At 34.9% G+C, this 24,326-nt stretch overlaps 1 protein-coding gene across 7 annotated transcripts in view; it reads right to left on the reverse strand.

Moving 5' to 3' along the window:
• The window catches only part of LRRFIP2 (LRR binding FLII interacting protein 2), a 99,500-nt gene that overhangs the window by 73,940 nt on the left and 1,234 nt on the right, over nt 1-24,326 (reverse strand). For all 7 annotated transcript variants that reach the window (XM_072940985.1, XM_072940981.1, XM_072940979.1 and 4 more), the window contains exon 2: nt 5,046-5,189. In XM_072940985.1, the coding sequence (XP_072797086.1) occupies nt 5,046-5,135 (90 nt within the window). In that variant the 5' untranslated portion in view covers nt 5,136-5,189. The remainder of the gene's footprint in view (nt 1-5,045; nt 5,190-24,326) is intronic.

Raw genomic sequence — 24,326 nt, forward strand, 5'->3', positions numbered from 1 at the left:
TGCGAGGCACAACATTTAAGAATGTGGGAGCCTAAGTGCAAATTTCAGCCCTGCCGCTTGGCTATGTGACTTTGCACAAGCTACTTCACTTCTCCATGCCTTGGATTCATCGTGGATAAAATGAGAACGGCAGACCACCCCAGAGTTATTAAGAGGATTCAATTCATTTAAAGAACTTAGAACAGCGCCTGGTACACAGTAGGAGCTCAGCAAATGTTAGCTGTTGCTGCTGTTCTTCCTCGAATTCTCCACACTCTCTCACCTCAGGAGCTTGTCACACATTCTTCCCTGTGACTGTTAAGTTCTTCCTCTTATTTGAAAACTCTCTCCCTTCAATAATTTCACTCCTTCTTCAAAACTCAACTGAAAGGGCGCTTCCTCAGGGAAGCCTTCTCAGAGCTCCAAACATGTCAAGTCCCCCTGTCAGACACTCTAACAAAATCATTTCCTGTTCACTCAAAGCACTCAACACAGTTGTAAATAAATATATTATTTCCTCAATTCTAAGAATGCTACTGATTGTGACATACACTGAAAATCACAGCTTTCAAGACAGAAAAAAAATTACCATGTTAAACACAGACATTAATTTTGAAGGAAAAAAGAAGCTGAAAAATCAAAGAACTAGTCCATTATGTAATTATTTTTTAGCATCAGTTTCTCCCTCTAGAATCTAAGCTCCAAAAAGGGAAATGACCACGTTAGATCTGTCCATTCCATGTCCTCCGTACCTAACACAGCACCTACAGAGAGCAGATGCTCAATAAACATTTACTCAATGAATGACATTCAAAATTCACGTTTTAAAAAAACTTTACTCTTAAATGAAAGATAGTTTTAAGACCCATAATTATTGTTTATTATGGCAATTCTTTGCATTTTTAAAAACTGCTACCCTTGCTAGAAGTTTTTTATATTTAATTTGCCATGGCCTAAAAATGAATAAATTACTCAAATAAAACAGCAAAATAACTATGAGAAGACAATTAGCTCTATGAAGCTAATATGATTATTATTCCATAAAACAATACAACTGGACAGTATCTTCTAAACTAAGCACAATTCTTCTCTTTGTATCCTTCTTCTCAGGCTGCTAATCCATAATCAAAACCACAAACTTCTGGTTCTCACTACTAGATGCCTGAAATCTACCTCTTCAGGCAACAAAATAATAAAATCCAACCAAGTGTCCATCCATAGATACACAGATAAACAAAATGTCATAAACATATACAACAGAATATCATTCAGCCATTTTAAAAAAAGGAAAATTAAGTTACTTAAAAGGAGAAAAAAAGGAATGACGTTCTGATACATGCTACAACATGGATGAATCTCAAAAACATTATGCTAAGTGAAAAAAGGCAGACACAAAAGGACAAATATTGTACAATTCCAGTTATATGAAATATCTAGAATTAGACAAATTCATTGAGACATAAAGTAGGTCAGAGGTTATCAGGAGCAAGAAGAGGGAGCAATGGAGTTATTTCTTCATGGTTACAGAATTTCTGTCTAGGGGTGATGAAAAGGTTTTTGAAATAGAATGTGGTGATGGTTGCACAACATTGTTACTGTAATTAATGCCAATGAATTGTAGACTTTAAAATGGTTAAAATGGCAAATTTCGGAAGTACTGGTGACCTCCTCCAATACCTGCTCTTATGAGCTCTTCTGAAAGCTGTGACAGACATGTTCCCCCAGCATAGCAGCAACATGCCTATTACAGCCATGACAGGACTTCTACACCATCCGCATTTGCGCCTTCACAGAGCAATCTCCAAACATTTCAAAATCTTTTAAAACTGCAAATAGATTTTACAAGATAAAAAGAGTTCTGGAGATGGACGGTGATAATGGTTGCACAATGTAAATGTACTTAAGCCCACAGAACTGTACACTTAAAAATGACTGAGATGGTAAATTTTGTTATGTGTATCTTACGACAATTTTTAAAATGCACTCAGTTCCATGTTATCCAGCTTACAGAATATACTGATGTCTTTAGTTTCTTTTCCTCCTCATTCCCTCTGGTTGCCTGCTTTAGGACCAACTGAGAAGGATGGAAATCTGAACAGACAGCATGAGGAAAATAAGCTTATTTTTCATTATTTACGGCATGCCCTGCCTACCTCAAAAAACAATTTGAAGTGAGGAAAAATAAACTCTTAAGATTTAACTTAAAAAAACAAGATAAAGCTATTTGTCCTTTTTAATTGTTATGAGGGTTCTGTGAGTTTTTATTTGTTCCTAACTTAAGGCAATTTGTGTGTGTGTGTGTGAAAGGGATGATCCTATCAGAGAAAATAAGTATTAGAGACTATCTGTGAATGTTGAACATCTAATGTATAAATGGACCATTAAGAACTGACTATGAAACTTTACGACAAAGAGAAAAAAATCACAAAGAATACATAAAAGAATTACTAAATCTATTTCCTCTAAAGTTTTACAACTACTGTAACACATATTAGGCACTTATTCTGCAAATAAAGTCTGAATCTTTAGTAAACACTAGCCCTTTCATGTTCCATGAGCCTTTTGACCAGGCTATTAAAGTTGGAATACTCATTCAGAGTTTTGAAGATACAAATAAAAACCAGAAATTTGGCCTTTTAAAACCTTTTATAATAATAACTTTAATTATTGTAACTTGTAATATAATAACTGGATTAAACTCAATTATTTCACAGCAAAATAATAATGTACACAGAGGAAAACAACCTGTAAGTATAAAAAAACTGACCATCCACAGGATCTTCTGTGTACCCTGGTTCCTGGTTCTCATGGTTGGCCATCAAAATGCTCAAGGAAGGAGTGTGTAGTGAGTGTGTGTGTGTGTGTGTGTCTTTAAATACAGATTTCTGAGCTCAATCCCATTGATTCAGATTTAGCAAGTATAGTGTAAGGCCTGGGAATCCATACATTGAAAAAGCAACCTGGGAGATTCTGATGATCCACCATGTTTTAGGACACTTCTGTTAATAAATATCTTTTAACAAAAAGAGAATATTTTACTTCGATTCTCACTTTCTATTTCAACTTATTAATAAGCAACAAAATAGCCTACTATAAGCCTAACACTATGCTCAAGTTTACATGCATTATTTCCTTTAACTGTCACAACAGCCTTAAGATATAGAAAGACAGTATTATTCCCATTTTACAGGTTAGGAAATTGAAGTCCATTAGTTTCTTAACAAAATTACTCAACCAGCAACTAGCAAAGCCAGAATTCAAAGCCACACTTAAAACTTTCCAAAGCCCTGCTCTTCTGGAAGTAGGATGAAACAGAAGAATGAACAACGGCTTTAAATTCAAATTTAAATTCTGAATTGAGTTCCAGTTCTGATATCTTTTAGACATTAATCTCTCAACTTCATCTGTTTCCTCATCTGTAAATAAGGCTGATAACAATAACTTTCCTACCTAACTCATAAGGTTATTATGAGAATCAAGATATGAAGAAGTGCTTTCAAAATCATTAAATGCTATAGAAATACAAACTATTAATGGAGGAGTTAGAGAAGACTGAGAATCACTATAGCATAGTGAGACCTTGGAGTCAGACTTCATATGTTTGACTCTTCTGCTATTTACTGGCTGTGTGACCTTAGGGAAGTTACTTAACTTTTCTGCACAGTGATTTCTTCATCTGTAAAATGGAGATAATAATAGAACCAATTTCAGAATTTTGTGAAGATTAAATGAATTAATTCATTTTAAATGCTTAGACTAGTATTCGTTACATAGTAAGCACTCGAAGTGCTGGATTCTAGAATGCTACTCAATTTTGTAAATGAAACATCATATTAAAAAAAAAACAGTTCAAATATTTAGTGACAGCATAAAAAAAGCCTAAAATATATTGGCATTTTCTCTCCTTACAGAAATCTGGGTAAATCACTCCAGTTTTGGAAGTAAACATTTTGAGTAGTTTCAATTTTCAACTAAAACTATGTGGCTTTGAAAATACTTCATTCCTATAAATACTTAAGATCACTGTAAAGTGTTACCCACTACTTCACTTTTAAATATCTTTTAGCTTTTTATCCAAAAATATCTCACTGATTTTTAAATATAATTTTGTTAAAGTATTATCACAATTTTGTCATCAGTTTTTAGATAACTTTCCTTTGCTTCAAATATCCTCCTACAGAATCTGACTTCTAATTCAAAAGTTGAGTAGCTTACAAAAGGAAAAACGTAACAATGAGCTGGTCCAAAAAAAGACTGTGTAATATGTCAAAAGGAAACAGCACTAGTGCTAAATGAGTTATTTACTAAGAATAACAAAGAGGAAATGAGGGAATAATTCTCACCCAAAGAATATAATTTTAAAACACTCTGAACAATTCTTGTACCAGGTTTATGGTCAGATCTGCAGTTGCCGACAGAGTTAGAATCTGAAACAAAGTTGGCACCTAAGAAACCATAGCTGGGAGTTATGTTAAATCTCCAATATGTAACAGGAAATGTTGCCAGAGATTCAACAGGTGACCCCTCTTTCCTTTTTTCCAAGTTGTCAACAAACCAAAACAAAAATGCTCCAGAAGCTCTAATACTAGCTAAAACTTAAACATAAAAATTCCATTGCAGTATTTCAAAAACAGCTAAGACACTGAATCTGAGCAGACACCAAAGTATTGTTTCTGTCAACATTCATACAGTGCTTCCTGAAATATTTTAACTGTATAGCCCAATGTGCCCTTCTATAATACAGTTATCATATCTTCAACATTCTCATTACCTTAAGTTTCAATAATGAAGACTAATTATAAATTTCAATACATTAGGACAAATTTCCTGGAAGTCAACTAATCTACAAAAAATTAAAAATAAATTTTAGATAAGTTGAATAAAGAGACGATAATTGTATTTTATTCTAATACAGAATTTTAGAGGCCATCTAGTAAGCATTCTGAAACCAGCTCAATGGATGAATGTCTATTTTATATATATATATATCTCCCCTTCCCTCCCCAGCATTTTCACAGCATTCTCATCTGTACAACTCAGTGTTGAAAGGGGCTTTCCAGACATACCTCTCTGGCAATGCTACTCAAAGCTTCATCTTCTGCAGAAAATCGGTCTTTCACAGGTGTTCTTTTCCTTCCAGAACCAGGAGTTCCCATCTTGTCTTCTTAATAGTCTATTAACTGTGAGAAGTGACTTCACTGTTTTCAGCCCTGAAATAAAAAAGAAACAGAATAATTTAGAATGTTTCTCTTTCAGCAATTTTAATGCTTGTTTATACCTCTAACAAAGATCAATTATATTTAGGTATTTACGTGTAAATTAAAGAAATTAGTCACAAAACACTTTGTCCTCCACTATCAACATATTTCAATAAATTTTAGAATATTTAAATTTATACTAATTACTAAACCTCCTAACTCTTTGTACCAAGCTACCCAGGTCAACCTATGAGAACATGCTATAATATTAACCTCAGGAAACTGCAAACAGCAGTAATAGTTTAAGACTGCTGTAGCTACTTCTAAAATCTATTTCCATTCTAGAGTAAAAAACATTTCAGAAAAGTCATTCAGCCTAAAGCTCTGAGAGAACATATGAAGAAATTTTAACATAGAGCCTTAAAGCTACAAAGGTAAGTTGGCTTTTTAGTGTAATTTAAGAAACAATTCTAATTAAACCATTACCACATTAAAAAAAAAAGTTTATTATTCTGCACTTAGCAGAACACCATCTAGGCAACAAATTCTGAGTGCCTGCTATCGCCAGGGAGGTATTATGTATGGGAGGTGCCGAAGATACAGTGACAAACAAAACAGTAATGATATAGGCCAACGATTAAGAATATGGATCTATTATTAGTGTTATTATTATGAAGTAGATGTATTTTTACAAAACAGAGAAGAAAAATTCATCTGCTAGGATTAAATAACAAGGATGGTAAAGACCATCTAACCTTTCTAACAACACATAGTATTTGAAATTAGAGATTCTCATGAGACAGTGTATCCTGATTTACATGATCTCTTTCTCTCCTATACACGTTCTTGAGAAGTACAGCTCATTTAATGAAATAATCCATTAATTTAATTTTTCCCTAGTTTTAACAAAACAGGTGAAATTTCATTACACTGGGAGTCACAAAATCTTGTTACAATTGTCCTAGTAGAATGAACTATATTAAATCTACAAGTGGCTTTAATGTACTAGAAATGACTTGATTCAAGCAAAATAAAACAGAGCTACTTCATCAATCCATTCTTCCAAAAAAGTTCTCTCCAATGAAAATTCAGGCCACTCCCATCTTAGCTGACACCATTTCTTATTCCCAACATAGCTGGCTTGTGATGTTTGCCAATCAGAATGAAGACTGATGACAGTCTGTTATTCTGCCATAGAAAATATATTTGTATATTAGAAAAGGACTCATTTAAATGGAAATGGAAGGGGAAAAAGAAGGTATATCTGAAAGCAGCAGCTGATAAATCCTAGCCACAAATTAGGACAGCTTCTGAAAAGCACTGAGTAGTTTTTCCAGGAGTCTCCCATCATCCTCAGCATCATCTTACAAATCATTCACCTATTTAATAGTAATGGTCACCCACTGAGAAAAAAGCAGCATGCCATACAAAATTCCTTTTCCGACTGGAGTGACCATTTAGCTGACGCACTGTGGTATCATCCAACATTTGTCCTTCAGCCAACATTCCAAGGACTCAAGGACTCACTGAAAGACATTTCACAGAAGCAGGATACAAAAACATAGGCATTTTCTAACTGGAGGCACATAAAAATAATTACAGAAGAAAAAAAAAAGGTTTGGCTGGAAGTGTAGCAAAAGTTTAACAATAGTTTCATTAGGAGGGTGAGATTATGGATGCATTTTTTTCCTTCTTCTCGATTCTCTAAAATTTCAATAGCACTGGGGAAAGAGAGATGCATTTAAAAATAAGTAAATAAAAACATTCAGATCAAAGAATAAACTGGCCTCAAAGTGGATCACACTCAAATTAGGCACAATAAGCTATACAGCTGAGATGCACTATCTGAAGCCACTGCTGCTGGCACTTTTTTGAATCTAGTATTGTTCTCTCTTTCCCCATAATCCATTTCTTCCTCCTTTCTCAATTAACACTGCCTTAGACCTTAGAGCCGCGAGGATATTCCTAGCACACAGATTTACATATAGGATTATCTTTTCTCAAAAGTGCCTAAAAACCAAAAGTATGTAACAAGCTCCAAGCTGACCCGCCCTGAGAGAAAGATGATAGCAGAAGGGACGGGGGCACAGCATAAGCAGGAAATGGGAGCAACTTTCTGTCTGTCTCCCTCGTCCTTCTTGTTCTAGTTACAAGGGTACCCAGGTGTTTACGTCAGTGACTGGCCAGGACCTGTCACCTTTATCTGTTGCACATGAGGCAGACCAACCATTAACTATTTCAAAAAACAACCTACTGCTTTTTTTAAAATTTTATTATTTGCCTTCTGTGGGCATACACCGTTGCTAATATTAGAAAAATTTAAAGCTTTCAGCTCCTATGCAACTATCTTCTAATAAACTCCAGAACATCGTGTATCAGTGACAGGGGAAACCTGAAAAGAAGATTTCTGGCACAGCCAACAGAAAACTGCTTTCCAACAAAATGACAAAAATAAAGATACTGACTCAAAAGTGACCTCGAATAGATTATTTCCAGTTTCTGATTCCAAAGGACTTTTAGTTAGTTTCTATTCCAAGGTTTCCCAAGAACACTTTTCTTCAGGAGCCATGTTCATCTCTTTCAGCTTTTCCTTAGTGCTAGCAACCAAACCAAAAGCTAAACCTTTATATCCACTGACAAGAACAAAACTGCCTGCATTTTTGTTATGTCCTTTACCCAGACAATGTCAAGCTGATTTTCTCCAGATGGTTTTTTCATTAAGTATTTGTCTACCTAAGGGAAAGAAGAGATGTTGTGGAATATAAACCTTCCAAAACAGACACATCAATAAGGCTTTCTCTTCTCCAGTGAGCTTCTCACATAAAACATTTCTGAAAAATAGGCATTTTGCCACATTAAGTGGCATTTCAATCACGATATTGTTCACTTCTGTAAGAACAGCAGAGCATCAGTGTGCCATGTTCTAAATATAGCACACTTAGCTAGTTCTGTCTGGACCCTGATAGTTGCAGTTCCCTTATACTCAAGTATTTCATCATAGAGAACTCAAAATATTGGCGTAAGTCTTTGTCTCAGCATTGTCATTACAGTTAACCCTAGTCCGCCCAATAAAACACTTGGTAGTTATTCATAAGCAAAAATCCCAGGATCCAGGACGGCATCTGAATAAAAGAATTAGCGTGATTGTAGTCGGTGCCACTGGACGAAATTTAAAGTGAGAGGATGAGTTCAGCTGGTTGCACGACCGATTGCTGTGTTGCTCTTCTCCCTGCATAAGCCTTGGTTTCTTCATCTAGAGAGCAGAAATAACAACTGTCCCAACTCTCTAACGTGGTTAACGTGAGGCTCAAGTGAGTTAAGATAAATGCAAGCACTTAAACCACAAAGCACTCCATAAATGTTTAAAGTGTCTTAAATTAACTAGCTCTTTTACATATGTAGTTTATAAAAGTTAACAAAGGGCAATCCTAGCCTTTCTTTATAATTACATACTTTTAACTAAACAAACGGATCCTCAATTTCCTCTAGCATGCATCATGTGATATAATTGGCCATGCTAAGAATTTCTGGTGAAGCACAGAACAATATGGAAAATATAAAAATATCTTTAACCAGAATCACTATACTGTAGCACATTTATATAATAAAAACAAAAAGAATAAAGAAAAAAATGTTAAGGTACTTTGTGGTATTCAAAGTCTATTTTTGAAAATCCAAATGAATATACAAGTTTGGGAGTATAGCCTTATGATGGGTAATAGGCCCCTTATTAGAACTTATTAGAACACAAATGACGGAAGGAAGGAAACGAGATAGAGGTCATTAAATGGTACACTTAAGATCTGTGCAGATCTTTCTACGTAAATTTCACCTCAAAAGAAAAAGACCTCTAAACAAATACTGCTGAAATATTTAGGGTTGATGTGTGTTGGTATCTGCTACTTATTTTGAAATGCATCCAAAAACAAACAAAAAAAGATAGAATAATGGATAGATAGGAGAATGGATAAAGGGATAAACAGGTGACAACTTATATTATGTGATATAATAAAATATTAATAGTAGAATCCAGGTGGTAGGTACATGAGTGTTCACAGACCTCCTTCAAATTTTTTGTATGTTTGAAATTTTTCATAATAAAGTATTAGGGAAAAAGTAACTGGTTGAGAAAGGTAGACGATTAAGTGAGCAAAAGGCATGGAAACTGGGTATCGCAATTTCAAAAAAATCTTGATTTGAAAAGAAAAAGGAAGGCAGAGGTAATCCCAAATAGAAGAATACCAATAGTTATGTACACATTAGAAAGATTATGGAAAAAGGAGAGAACAGAAATTCCTGGACTAAAAGAGAAAAAAAAATGGAGGAGAGAGAAGGGTAAAGGGCGGGGGAGGGCAGAGAGAGAGAAAGAAAAAAAGGAAGGGAGGGAGGATGGGAGAGATTATAGTTAAAGATATCAATCCTGCAAATATCTACATGAGACTATCACACAAAATGAATAAATCATTAACAGAACCTACAAAAAGAACAAAAGGTGCATCTAGAACTCGAGGCAAAATGAAAAATGAAAAATATATATATGGGGCAAAAAACATATGAGGCAAAACTGGAGGGCCTGGCAGGACAAGGAAAGGTAGGTGCAAAACACAAAGTAAATCTCAGGAGAGGATCAGAACCTGTAATAGTTAATTTAACCACATCTACTTTCATATTGGGTAGTCCTAAGAATTACCAAACGTGTTTTTTAAGTCTCACATTTGAATATATAGTATTCTTACATACCCAACACAATTGATAATCTTTCCATTTCCTCTTTTCATAAGATGACATGCTAGTGGTTGCACTTCCTTCCTTGTTAACGATGCTATTAGATAAATGAACTCTAATGGGCTGTATGTTCAATATGATTTACAATATTATTTCATCAACTGTGCAGACCCCAAATTAGGAAGATGTACTCTTACCAACAACTGCATTCTCAGTATGCCCTAAACCATTTCCTGGTACCATTCAAGTGGCCTCCTCTCCCTATGACTTTTAAAGTATCCCAGAAATGCATGGACATAAATTCAGAGAATGAAAGGAAGGCAGAATAGATAAACAAGATTATACTGTATAGCACAAGGAAATATATGCAAGATCTTATGGTAGCTTACAGCGAAAAAAATGTGAAAATGAATATATGTATGGTCATGTATAACTGAAAAATTGTGCTCTACACTGGAATTTGACACAACATTGTAAAATGACTATAACTCAATTAAAAAATGGCTAAAAAAGAATTTAAAAAAATAAAAATTAGTTTAAAAAAAAGAAAGGAAGGAAGGGAGAGAGAAAATTACATATTGCTGAAGATAGGTCAGATTAAAAGTGTGAAATAAAGCAGAAAACAAGAAAATAGCAGAAGTACTAAGGTTAATAGAAGTTCAGGTGGTAAAAAAAATAAAAGTAAAATAAACAAGGGAGAAATGTGAAAGTATGCAGTAAGGATATGATTTTTTATGTAATTAAATATAAAGGAGATTCTAAAATTAGGAAATTTTAATAAGATAAATCATACACCTTTAATTTTTCCCTTTTCAACAAATATCTACTAAGAATTTGCAAGGCACTAAAAGTGCATACTAATCATTACCTGGTAAGTAGGCAAGGAGTACAGTGGGAAAATAAAAATGGTAAAGAAGTCAGAGAAAGTATTTATACTATTTTCCACATATCCTTTCTTACTGGTGTTCTCTGAAGCACAAAAGTTTTTATTTTGAGGAAGTCAATTTATCTGTTTTTTTCTTTTGTTTCAAGGCCTTTGCTGTCGTATCTAAGCAAGCACTGCCTCCCTCAAGGTGACAAAGATTTACTCCTATGTTTTCTCCGAGAGTTTTATAGTTTTAGCTCTTATATAATCCATTCTGAGTTTTTTTTTTTTAATATGCTGTGATGGAGGAACCCAACTTCATCCTTTTGCATGTGGATATCTACTTTTCCCAGCACCATTTGTTAAAAAGACAAGTCTTTCCCCTACTGAACTGTCTTGGCACTCTTGTCAAAAATCAAACATAAAAGTAAGGGTTTATTTCTGGACCCTCAATTCTATTCCACTGATCTGTATGTATATTCTTATGCCAGTATCACACTGTCTTGATTAATGTAGCCTTGCAGTGCTTTTACATTGTGATGAATGCGTCCTCCAACTTTGTTCTTCTTTGACACTGTATTGCCCATTCTGGGTTCCTTATATTTCCATACACAATTTAAGATGGGCATGATAATTTCTGTATTAAAAGTTGGTGCAGGAAAAAAAGGGAGGGGCATTTTGATAGGGACTACATCTAATCTATAGATCAATTTGGGGAGTACCGTCATCGTAGCAGTATTAAGATTCCAAGTCATGAGCACAGCATGTCTTGCCATTTACATAGATCTTCTTTAACTTCTTTACACGGTGTTTTGTGATTTTCAATGAACAAGTCTTAAATCTCTTTTATTAAATTTATTTCCAATCACAGGGGTCATTTTAAAAATCAAGTGGATAAAAAAAGGTTCTATAAACTGTAAAATGCTTCAGATATATATGGTATCACTGACACCAAGAAAACAAAAGATCTGAAATCACAATAGCAACAGGGGTGATTAAGTAACACTCAGAAGTAAACCCTATGGCTAAAGTTAATCTTAGGTGAGCCACAGGTGGGTGGGTAGATGGGTGGGTGATTGCACATTTTCAAACACCAAATCTAATCCAACACCAGACCTACATACTTAGTGGGGAGGCATTTTTCACTATTTCCAATTACTTACATACATAGCAAAATTAAAAAGAACTGTAATTTCTCTTACTGAACTGTACAAGTGTATTTTTTCTTTCTAACGCACGTGAAATTATTACTGAAATCCTTCCTTCCTGAAAAGAAATGAAGATTAAAACTAACATGACAGAAGCATGTAACTAAATAATAAAATAGAAGGGATCAGAATTGATTCCCAAATGAAAAAAAAAATTAGCCTTAGACCTTAGGTTCTCCTGATTGGGGATGAACTCTACTGACAACACACATATTAACTATATTCTAATAGCAGCAAAAATAAAACTTAATCCAACAAAAGAAAAAAATTACATGAATAAATATGATCATGTTAATTTCTTTTTAATCTACAATAAAACAAAATACAATGCTGAAATGACCCAAATTGAAATAGCTTTAAGTCAAGGCCAATCAACAAGATGCAATAGTTGGGGAGATTATAGCTCAGTGGTAGAGCAAGTGCTTAGCACATACAAGGTCCTGGGTTCTATCCTCAGTACCGCCATTAAAAAACAAAGTAAATAAACCTAATTATCTCCCACACAACAACATTTAAATAAAATAAAATTTAAAATAATAAATAAAAGAAGCAACAATTATAAAAAAAAAGATACAATAAACTGTGGTATTAGAAAACTCATGGGAAGCAAGCAAAGACAAGGACAAGTTTGATATGCCTACAAGGTACAAAAAGATGACAAAGTGGCATGTAAATTGTGGTTGCAAATATGTAAAACTTTATGCATATGAATAATGAATGACTAAGGCAATAATGTGAATTTTTTTTCTTTTTTCCTAAGCTGCATATTCATTTTACCAAATCATTGATAATCATTTTACCAAAAAGTGATTTAAACTAAAAGCTATAATTATGGGGCTATTTCATAGTGTGAAAATAAAAACTTGTAAAAATAACCAACTTTGACAGTGTAGTAATAAGCTGATAAGGAGGAAAGATTCATTCAGTCTATCAGAGCAACTGTAAAGTAGGACAATAAAAATTTATCTTGGTCATCTCTGGTAAAACCATAATTTTCTAACAAACTTCACATTAGCCATCACTCTTAGAGACATAATGGAATCCTAAGAAAATGAAAAACACATTGCTAATTTTAAAAAGAATGAACACCATTAGATTAACCTTAAAAATGTTAATAAAATTAAATTAAATTAAAACTCTGACTCCAATCAACAGGTCAAAATTAGAATCAAAAAGCAACCATTAATGTCCTCTAAAGTCTTGGAAAAAACATTAATGTTCAAGTCTCCGAGTTTTTATTATCAAATTTTTTTCTTAAGGTTTCAGGTTTCACTTAAAACCTATGATTCCTTCCACTCATGTAGCTCACCCACTGGGGAAAAAAATAGTGACATGAGGTACTTTTATAGCAGAAAGAAAGATGTCAACAATTTCCTTCTCTTGAGCCACGTTGGTCACATTTGTGTAACTTAAACCTGTCTTAGATAGAAAGGGCAAAATAACGCCCTGCAGTGGTAGGCAAAATACCAATTAGGCTCATAAAAGGAAGAAGTCAACAAGATATAATGCAATATGAGTACAATGTTCATGAGGGAATGGTAGCAAAGAGAGCAGAGCTGACAGCACAAACGTGAGAGTAGCTAACTTAAGAGCCACTCCAATCCAGAGACACAGGAAATGAGTTCCACTCTAGACACATTACTTCTGCTCATAGAAGACCTAATAGCAACACTTAGTGGCTCCTTTTTATAAAAATAAAGAGAAACTGACCCTCCCATACCTGCTCATCCACTACCTCCCCTCCCCCATCACATGCACACACAGAGAAACAAAGAGAAAGAAATCAGTAATAAAATAACTTCTCAGAAGTTAAGGACATGAATTGCCAGATTCAAAGAGCCTATAGAAGGTGCAACACAAGTCCTGAGTCCACAGCAAGGTACTCCATAGTGAATTTCAAACACAGGGACAAGGATGATTTTACAAGCTTCCAGGGGTGGAAAAATCAGGTCACGTACAAAGGATTAACAATTCAAATGGCTTCAGTCTTACGGAAACAAAATTCTGGCAACAAGAAGACAACAGAGTAATGTCTTCAAATTCCTAAAAGAAAATTACGGACAATCTGTAAGTAGCCTATGCCCAGTCAAAATATTCTGTTCTCATACTTGAGTATAAAAGACACTTCAGACGTGCAAGTTCTCAAAAGTTGCCTCTTTCCCCCTTTGTTAATAAGTTACTAGAAGATATATCTCATCAAATAAAAGAGAAAATGAAAAGAGAGGAAATTTAGCACACGGGAATAAATCCAACACGGAAGAGGCAAAGGGGATCCATCCCCAGCAAGGGTCACAGACATTCCAGGAAGAAAGCTACACACTGAAGCAATGTGATTCAAGAGACATAACAGTGCTGTCATCACCAACATCCCCACAGCCTTTGAGACATCTTTTTCACATGAGGTGAGCTGGTCCAGGTTTTCACCTGAACTGAGTTTGTCTTGCTTGACCCCACGTTGACGAAGTTCCTGCTGTCCATTCCCCAGCTGCTGAGACTGGCTGAGGACTTACTTCACACCACGGACGTATTTGGCTTTTACCTATTCCTGATGGTGAGAGCATGAAGAGTTCAGAAAGAGCCATGTACCTCCCCAACTATACCTCTTCTGGATATTTAGTACCTCATCAAGACTTCAGCTCTGCCAGATGCCCTGACTGTCATGAGTTTTATGGTTTCCCAGGACTCATTAGGAAACTTTCCCAAAGACTTAACAGAAGGGACTCAAGGAAGACTCTGTTCAGCTTATTTCTCCTGTGAGCCTTCATTTAATAGTGGTAATGTGGACCTTTCTGTTCATAGCTAGGTTTCTACTTGCTATTTAGTTTTTCAAAACTGTCAAAAAAAAAAAAGTATACTGCTTAGGAATACATAATATGGTAGAAACTAGCCTATTGTTCACCAAGTCATTTCCCCTTTCTGCCTACAGCTCTGCCACATTTCTAGCCTTCCTTGCATTAAATGCAGCCATTTGACTAAATGCTGGCCAATGGAATGTGGACAAAAGTGATGTATGTATTAGTCTAGGCCCATCAAACCGCTTATGGAATCTACCACACTCCCTCTCTTTGCCCTTGAATCTGCCAGCCAGATGCACAGAGCTCAGTTAAAGTGTGAAAGTCACTGAGGCCCCAGGTCACTAGATGAAAGGAGGCTGAGTCCCTGGGTGACTTGGTGGAACCAATTACTTATTCCTTGGCCAGTGCCTTCGAACTCACAGCAAAGATGTGAGTGAGAAATAAGCTTTAACATGTTCAACCACTGAAACCTGGATTTGTGTACTACAGCAGGTTAGCCTAATCCAACTAATAGACACGAAAAGGTGGCGAAACTATTCGGTTTCTCAAAATTAAACCACATACTGATTAGGAATACATATTTGGGGAGAGGGATGGGATTGCAAGATTAGGCAGGGAATGGTCCCAAAAGAGTGATTAACATGTAAAATGGGCTTGTGATTACCTGGAAGGGAAAATGGTGCCATTTAAGGATATTCACAAGAAAGTTTCAGAATATTGTAATGTTCAATTTCTTGACCTAAGTAATGAGACCACAGGTGCTCATTTTATTATTCTTCCTGAAACTGTAATTTTGTTTTCTATTTCTCTATATGTATTTTACAAGTAAACCATTAATTATTTTGCTCAAAATAAATTAGAAAGAGTGGACACTTGAAAAATCTGTTGGAGCATTTGGGAAAAATAAGGTAAATAGAAAACTAAGCCAAAAAAAAAAAAAAGGCAATTGTTAACCTCCTGGAAAAAAAAATGAATGTTAAGAAAGGAAACAATCATGGAACAACTCTTGGCTAAGTAGTAAGCAATATTTATTTAGTTATAAAGAAAACACCAACTATTGATTTAAATTGCAAAACTGGAAAGTGGCAGAGAGAGAAAGTGGCAGGAAATAATGAAGAAATACTATAAAATAACGATAAAAGCCACCATCTTAAGATACTCTCAAGTGCACATATCAGTTTTTTACACAAAAATGGATTTATAAAATATGTGCTATTTTGTAAACAGCTATGGCAGACTCTAAGGTGGCCTCGCCACCATGACCCCCCCACTCCTGCTGTTTATACCTTTGTGTAAGTGCTTCCCAAGAATGCGGGCAAAACTTATGACTTGCTTCTACCAACAGAATATGACAAAGGTTATCAGATGTCATTCCCATGTTTATGTGACATATGTAAGACTGTCTAGCTGGCAGACTTGTTCTAAACTCCTTGATGGCTTGATAAAGTGGTCATACTAGGAAAAACCAGAGGGTCAAGAACTTCAGGTTGCCTCTGAAAGCTAAGAGGAGCCTTCAGGAGCTTCAAGATACCCTCTGGATAACCAAGTAACTTCTTAAGCAAGAAATCTCCATTATAAAATCACAAGAAAATGAATCCTGACAAAAACCTAAGTGAGCTTAGAAGTAAATTTCTCCCTAGTTGATTCTGAGGGTAAGAATTCAGCCCAGTCATCACCTTGATTGCAGCCTCAGGGGACCTTAAGCAGAGGACCCAATTCCATTGTGCTCAGACTCCTGCCCTAGAGAAACTATAGGATAATAAATGTATGTTGTTTTAAGTTGCCTAAGTCTGTGTACTTTGTCATACAATATAGAAAACAAATACAACTGCTTTTAAAACTGTGGATGAATGAATTCAGCAAAGTTGCAGAGATACAGAATCAACACAAAAAAATTGGTTGCATTTCTATATATTAACAATAAACAAACCAAAAAGGAAATTAAGAAAGCAACACCATCTACAATTTAAGAAAAAAAGAATAAAATACTAAGAATAAACTTAACTAAGAAGGCAAAAGATCCATCCACACACTAAAAACCACAAAACATTGCTGAAAGAAATTAAAGGAGACATAAATAAATGGGAAGCCACCTCCTGTCATGGACTGGAAAAGTTCTAATATTGTTAAAATGTCAATACTCCCCAAAGAAATCTACAGATTCAATGCTTTCTCTATCAAAGCCCAACGACATTTTTTGAAAAAAACAGAAAAACCCATTTCAACATTAAAACTCCAATGGAATCTCAAGGGACCCCAAACAGCCAAAACAATTTTGAAAAAGAACAAAGTTGAAGGCATAACACTTCCTGATTCCAAAACTTACTAGAAAGCTACAGTAATCAAAACAATATGTTCCTAGCATAGAGAGAGACATATAGACCAACAGAACATAACAGATGGCCCTCCAAAACCCTGGCATAAACAGTCAAATGATTTTCAACAAGGGTGTCAAGATCAGTCAATGGGAAATAGATAGTCTTTTGGACAAACAGTGCTGGCAAAACTGGATATCCATATGCAAAAGAATAAAACTGGACCCTTACTTCATGTCATATACAAAAATTAACTCTTAGTAGGTCAAAGAGATAAATGTAAGAGCTAAAACTGTCCATACACAAAAAACTTTCTGACACTGAATTTAGCGATTTCTTGCATATGATGCCAAAAGCACAGGCAACAAAAGAAAAAGATGAACTGGACTTCAACAAAATTAAAAGCTGTTGTGTAGCAAAGTACACTATCAACAGAGTAAAAAAGCAACCAATGGAATAGGAGAAAATATTTGCAAATCATGTATCTGATTAGGGATTAATATGTGGAATCCCTAAAACTCAACAACAACAACAACAAACCCCAATTCAAACATGGGCAAAGGACTTGAATAGATATTTCTCCAAAGAAGATACACCGACAGCCAACAAACACGTGAAAAGATGCTCAGCATCACCAATCATTAGGGAAATGCAAATCAAAACCACAGTGAGGTAGCACCTCACACCCATCAGAATGGCTATTATATAAAAAAGATAGAAAATAACAAATATGTCAAGGATGCAGAGATACTGGAACCCCTATACACTGTAAAATGGTGCAGTTGCTATGGAAAATGGCATGGCAATTCTTCAAAAAAATTAAACACAGAATTACTATATGATCCAGCAATTCCACTTATGGGTATATACTCAAACGAAATGAAAGCAGGAACTCAAACAGATATACACTTGCATTCATAGCAGCATTATTCACAATAGCCAGGGGAGTGGGAAGGGACAGACTGGGATTTCAAAATGTAGAATAGATAAACAAGATTGTACTATATAGCACAGGGAAATATATATAAAATCTTGTGGTAGCTCACAGCAAAAAAAACAAGTGATAATATGTGCATGTTCATGTATCACTGACAAATTGTGCTCTACACTGGAATTTGAAACAACATTGTAAAATGACTATAACTCAATAAAAAATGTTTAAAAATTAAAAAAATAAAAAATAAAAATAGCACAGTGTCAATAATTCATGAAGATAGTTCACAAATGAGTGACATGTCAGATACAATGTCCTAATGAATTATTTCATATGTTAATGTCATCTGAAAATAAGCTCTGTAAAACCCATAATTTCTATTTCTTGTTATTTCTTTATTTATACCAAGATTATATCAAAGAATGCCTTTGAACAATATTATATGAATAATATTCACTATGAATGATTGTGCAAATAAATGAAGTTCACTACGTATATGGACTTGTAAAGTAGTTAAGTCCTAGAAACAAGAGAATACACATGATTGCTACACACAGATATTATATTTTTTAAAAAGATGCCTAGCTACTAACTGTGAAAAGAGCAGACTAGATTTAAACTAGAACAATGTTTTAGTTTCATTTCCATAGACCCAAGTCTGTATGTGTTTATTTGAATGCATATTCAAATATTAATAAAACGTAACATCAAATATTAAAAAAAAACAATAGCCAAAAGATGGAAGCAACCCAAATGTCCATCACTAGATGAATGGATAAACAAAATGTTTTATACACATACACACAATGAAATAGTATTCCACCTTGGAAAGGAGTGAAATTCTCATACATGCTACAACATGGATGAACTTTGAGGACATTATGCTAAGGGAAATAAACTAGTTTTAAAAGACAAATACTACCTGATTCCACTTACGAGGTACCTAGAGTAGGCAAATTCACAGGGACAGAAGACAGAATAGTGGTTACCAACGGCTGGGGGGAATGAGGAGTTATTGTTTAATAGGCACAGAGTTTCCATTTGAGAGGATGAAAAAGTTCTGGAGGTAGATGGTGGTGATGGTGGCACAACAGTGTGAATGTAGTTAATGCCACTAAGTTGTACACTTAAAAATATTGAAAATGGTATATAAGACAGGAGGACAGTGACCCTCTCATGATCTTAACTGTTCATTTAGACATAGTGATATCCATGGAGGAGGAAAAAAAATTGAAAATAAAAAATCGAAAATAGAATTTTGTTTTTCTATTTTTAGTCCTATAATCCTTAGACCACTTAACTGGAGTACTTTTTTTTTTTAATAGCAACAACCTGTATGCTTACTAATTATACTATAATTATACAATAAACAAGACAATAAGTTACAATAAATACAATAATTACATTGTTGTTGTAAATGGCTAAACCATTTAACAGAGAAATATTTTAACATCCTAATCTTCTGCCCACAGCCTACTCTATTTAATTGAGAAATCAGAGTCAAAAGATTGCTTCTAGATGTTAAAGTGTTTCTACTGAGGAAAGTGGGAGATGTAGAAAGAATAACAAAGTGATCAGAACCAGCAACTTAAAAGTTAAATTCATTTCCTAAAGCAGGTGAAGATATTTTACATCAAAACCAGTTAAAATTTTGGTATTTCATAATGAAGGAAAACTAAGATATAGAAGGTTCAAATTGAAAACAATGGGGAAATGAACTGATTTTTTAAGAAGAGTTTTAATAATCTACTTATGAGAAAATAAAAACACCTGACAAGCCCTTGCACTCCAAGATTTTCCCAGCCTCTTTTCCGCTCTTGCTCCTCTGCTCTGTTCTAATCTCATTCTGTTTTTGGAGGAGGGGAAGGTTAAGACAGGGAAGGGACATAGTAAGATAAGAGAAATAAAACAGATATTAGAAATAAAGAGAGAAAAATACTCAGTTATTTTTCCTCCTCACACTGAGTACTAAATACATCATCATCATCAAATGCTAAGGGCAAGGAAAAATAAAATTTCCTGGAGTGCCAACCTAATCTAAAGCAAAAGAAAGGAAACCATCTGTAGCTTTTGCATCCATAAATTAAGTCTGTATACCAAATTCTTCAAACTCCACTCTATATACTCCACTCTAATACAAGGCTGCAGATAAATATGATGACATGAACCTTGGTCAAAAGAATGAAGTACTAAGCTCTTTAACAGCTTTCTAGCTAAGAAGTGAGTCAGTTAAAGAACTTTAAACTCGAGCACTTTATTCACTACTCATAGGAAACACCAAAGATTTCATGAGAAAGCACATGGTACAGGAAGGCAGCTATGCTGGGAGATGGTATCTGGTAATAACCAAGAGTTTAAAGAGATAACCTCCTGATACTACACGTGATACTGTACAGTTCAATAGGAAGAAGAGAATGAGGATCTGGGAAGAAGCTAATTTCTCAGTATGAACTCAGAATAATCCTGCAAAACAGCCCATCATTCCTGCTGTCCTTTTGATCCCAGTGACAAGTGTGAAGGTCTCTGGACTAGACTATTTTCAACTAGGGGCACGGCCTCCCCATGTGGGTAACAACAATGTTTTTTCCCTGTTGTAAAACATTTGACTGATTCTTGCCAAATACTCTCAGAACCAGACATGACATCAATACTGGTACAATCCTGTGCTCCTCCTCATGCACATTTTTCTAAAACACTCTCCTTGTTAGTTTTCCTCAATCACACTCACTCCTTACAGAAAAAAAAAAAAAGGAAGACAAAAAACTGGATCCTAGGATATGCATGCGAAGCACAATTTCACCCCAATACTTAGGCTTAATCTTCAGAAGGTAAATGTCCTTTATCAACTCCCTCTTCCGTGGTTGCCACCTTTCCTAAACCGCAGGCTTTCCTGACTTGTAGTGGTGCCAAGACAGATTATGGTTATGTGGTAGGTTCTGTCAGGCGAGCTTTGACAAGGCCTCAAAATAGACCCTGGGCACCGGCCAGGGAAACTGCCACTCACAAGTTCCAATTTCATCCTCATATATGAGTCCCTAAGCACTTTTTTTTCTTCTAGTCTCTCTCATTTTAAAAGGGCAAAGATTCCTGAACCTTCTCCTGGTCAGTATAACACTGAAATTAAAAATTTAAACCTCCTTCGTTCTGCTCACAAACACTCTGCAGAATAAAGACTGAATCTGCACCTACCTTCTGCTTTGAGAAATTAATCTATCAATAGCACTCTGGTTTGCAAAAGGATTTTTTGGATCTCCAACTCCACAGAGGTTTATTTTAATGAATTAATCGGGATATGGAAGATAAAGGAAGAGAGAGATGAGCTATTTATTTCCCATGTGACTAATAATATAGCAGCAGACTTCTGCAGGGCAAGAAGTGAAACTATATACAATACAATGGTTTAATTGATATTGGTCATAAAATCCTAAAACAATCAAGCTACTACAAAATGCACTCATTTAACTAGTATTATCAAATATAAATGAAGTAGTTCATCTATAATAGCAGTCTTCAAGGTACAGTATTTTTACCCTTACCAGTACAAATAAAATTACCTAGCTGTCACTCAAAAACGTTTAAAATCACCTTATAAAATACACTTGTATCATATTTTTAATTGCAAGTAGGATAAAGATTATAAAGTAACTAAATGCTTTTTTTCTCCTTCTACAAGTTTAAGAAAAAAATTAACTTCTACTATAAAATAAATCCCAACATAGGACTGAAATACATTTTTTAAATTTCACAATTAAAGCCTCTAATTTGCAATCACACTTCAGAAATATATTCCATATACATATTTCCACACTAGTGCAAAGACATATATTGGGTTGTTCATTATGGCAGTGTTAGTAGAAAGCTAAAAATGACCTAAATATCTGTTAATAGGGAATCTTAAAATAAATTATGTAAAATGAACAAGTTATGGTTACACCAGGCAGGATGGACATTTGTGCTAATATAGAATGATCTCTAAGGCATATTAAGGGTACGAATGAAAGGTACAGGACGTTTCTCCCTAACGTACGTATGTGGATTACATATGTCAGAGAAAATCCGGAGAGGGATACACAGGAAACCATTAACAGTGGTTGCTTGGCTTATGGAGGGCGTGGGGGAATGCTAGAAGTTTATTGTGGAAAGGAAACTTCCTTTTCACCATATTACATCTTCTTTTTAAATGTGTTATCAATTTTGAAAAGTCCCACAAACATCTACTGAAGTCATGAAGTAAGCATTCTTCTGTGTGTGCCTTTTCTTCCCTCTTCACCACTTGTATCTGATCAACTGCTCGTCCTACCGCTGGACCAAAACAAAAGCCTACATATTGAGCAAATCTCAGACCTTCGCCAAGAAACAGAGTTCTCTCTCCATCCCCCCACCAAAAGAAAGAAAGAAAGAATGGAACAAATGAAAAAGTATTAACCTACAACAAAACCAGTTTGCAGCCTTATGTTTGATTCCTTTTAAGTCTGGCTTAATTGACTGCAGGCCAAACAGTTTTTAAAGCGAAAGTACAATGTGCAACACAAAAAAAATCATTTCTAATGGTGTCATCTATTGTTTTATGGGGGAAAATGGAGAAAAAGGCAAAGTTATTTTACTCACAGGGTAAATTTTGCTCAATTCCTTCCTTTGGAAGTTTTTAAAGTTAAGTTTTGAATGATGGTCATACAGTCTTTATTTGCAAACTGGATAAGGTGGTACATTTTTCCACTTAAAGGACCATCTCTCCATTCAGATTCTCCAGTGAAAAAGCAACTATCTAAAAGGAAAAGACTATGAAATAGCCTCCACTTTGTGGGTGCAATGGAAAGTGCTTCTATGATGAGGACAGAAGGATTTTATTTCCTCTAAAATGATCCTCATCAACATTCCCAGCACGCTGCAGGGAGAAATTTTTTTTTCTATATATCATCAATTTCGTTCCTTTTCACACTAGGAGCAGAGTAAACAATTCACAAAGAGCTTTGTAAGATATGCCTCCCTCCCTCTCATTTCTAGTAAAGATCTGTTTTTGTTTTCACTTTGAGAGAAAAGAAATCTACTTTGCCAAATATATTCTCCATATCACTTTTTTCCTTCATCATGAAGTTGCGTAAATCCTGATCTAAGAAGGATTCTCTTGCATATCCAGCCATCAAAACTGTCAGTTCAGGTGGTTTCCACAAGGGATTTTCCAAAAGGGGAATCTCTGTTTACTGGGAACTGAAACTCTTAAGTCACTACTAGCTGGACAAAAATCAAAAGCAACATTTAGGAACGCTCTGAATATAAGAATGGATATCCACGGAAATAAGACACCAAAATTCAGTCAAAGAATAAAGGAATTTAGTAAGCAAGACCAACAGAATAAACTCACCATTACCTGACAACTGATAACTAAAGTTCTTTATAAATCAAAATCAAGGTAAAAATAAGCTCAATTCCAAAAAGAAGAAGAAAACAAGGCTAAGAGTATCAAGAACTCTGTGATTCAAAGTCATTTTGCATAACAACACTTGAAAAGCCCAACACGATCAAATTACATTTCAGCAATGAAAAGTTATTTCTAGTTTTAAATGAATTCATTCCAGTAATGAATCGCTACTTCAATACACACTTTCTTCTATAATACAATTTAAATATGAACTCAGTGTAGTCTCATTCCACATTTTTAAGGATAGATTTTGCAAAATGGGTAAGGCCTTCCACTCAAAAGACTGCTTCATGTACCACAGATTCTTTCAGTGAACTTTTTTCCTTCCTTAATGATGGTAGCTCTCCTTTTCACTGACACTTAGTTTGTTTCTAGACATTTATCTTTTTTCATTTATCCTCCTATGTCTGACAAAAAATGGGTAAAATCACAACAACCCGCTTAGGAACTAACAAACTCTCAAATCCAACCACTTTGCCAAAGTTCACTTTTTATTTCCTTATCATACTTAGTGACAATAAATATCCAGCAATGAATCTAAGAAAGTATTAATGCTTTCTATGAGTGAAAGCATCTAATTAAACAGGCAGTAACAAACTTCTAGATTTCCTCTATTCAAATTTTAAGATCCCTATCAATGATTCACAAAGTGAGTGACCTAACTTCCTAAATGAATCACACTTTCCGAAATTGTTACCCTACTGGGTATAATACTGGGTCATCATCTCTACAGATGTGTTAAACAAACAATGATGTTGCTTAAAACGAGGTTAATTCTTCAAGAGCTTCAAACCACAGTAAATTTCAAGTCCCTGCCAACTAACTCTTACCTGTAACATTTTGCATTCTCCAACAACTGCACCTTTCCCTACAGATTCATCACTTAAA

Source organism: Vicugna pacos, chromosome 17 (genome assembly GCF_048564905.1).
Source record: "Vicugna pacos chromosome 17, VicPac4, whole genome shotgun sequence".
Classification (NCBI taxonomy): Eukaryota; Metazoa; Chordata; class Mammalia; order Artiodactyla; family Camelidae; genus Vicugna; species Vicugna pacos.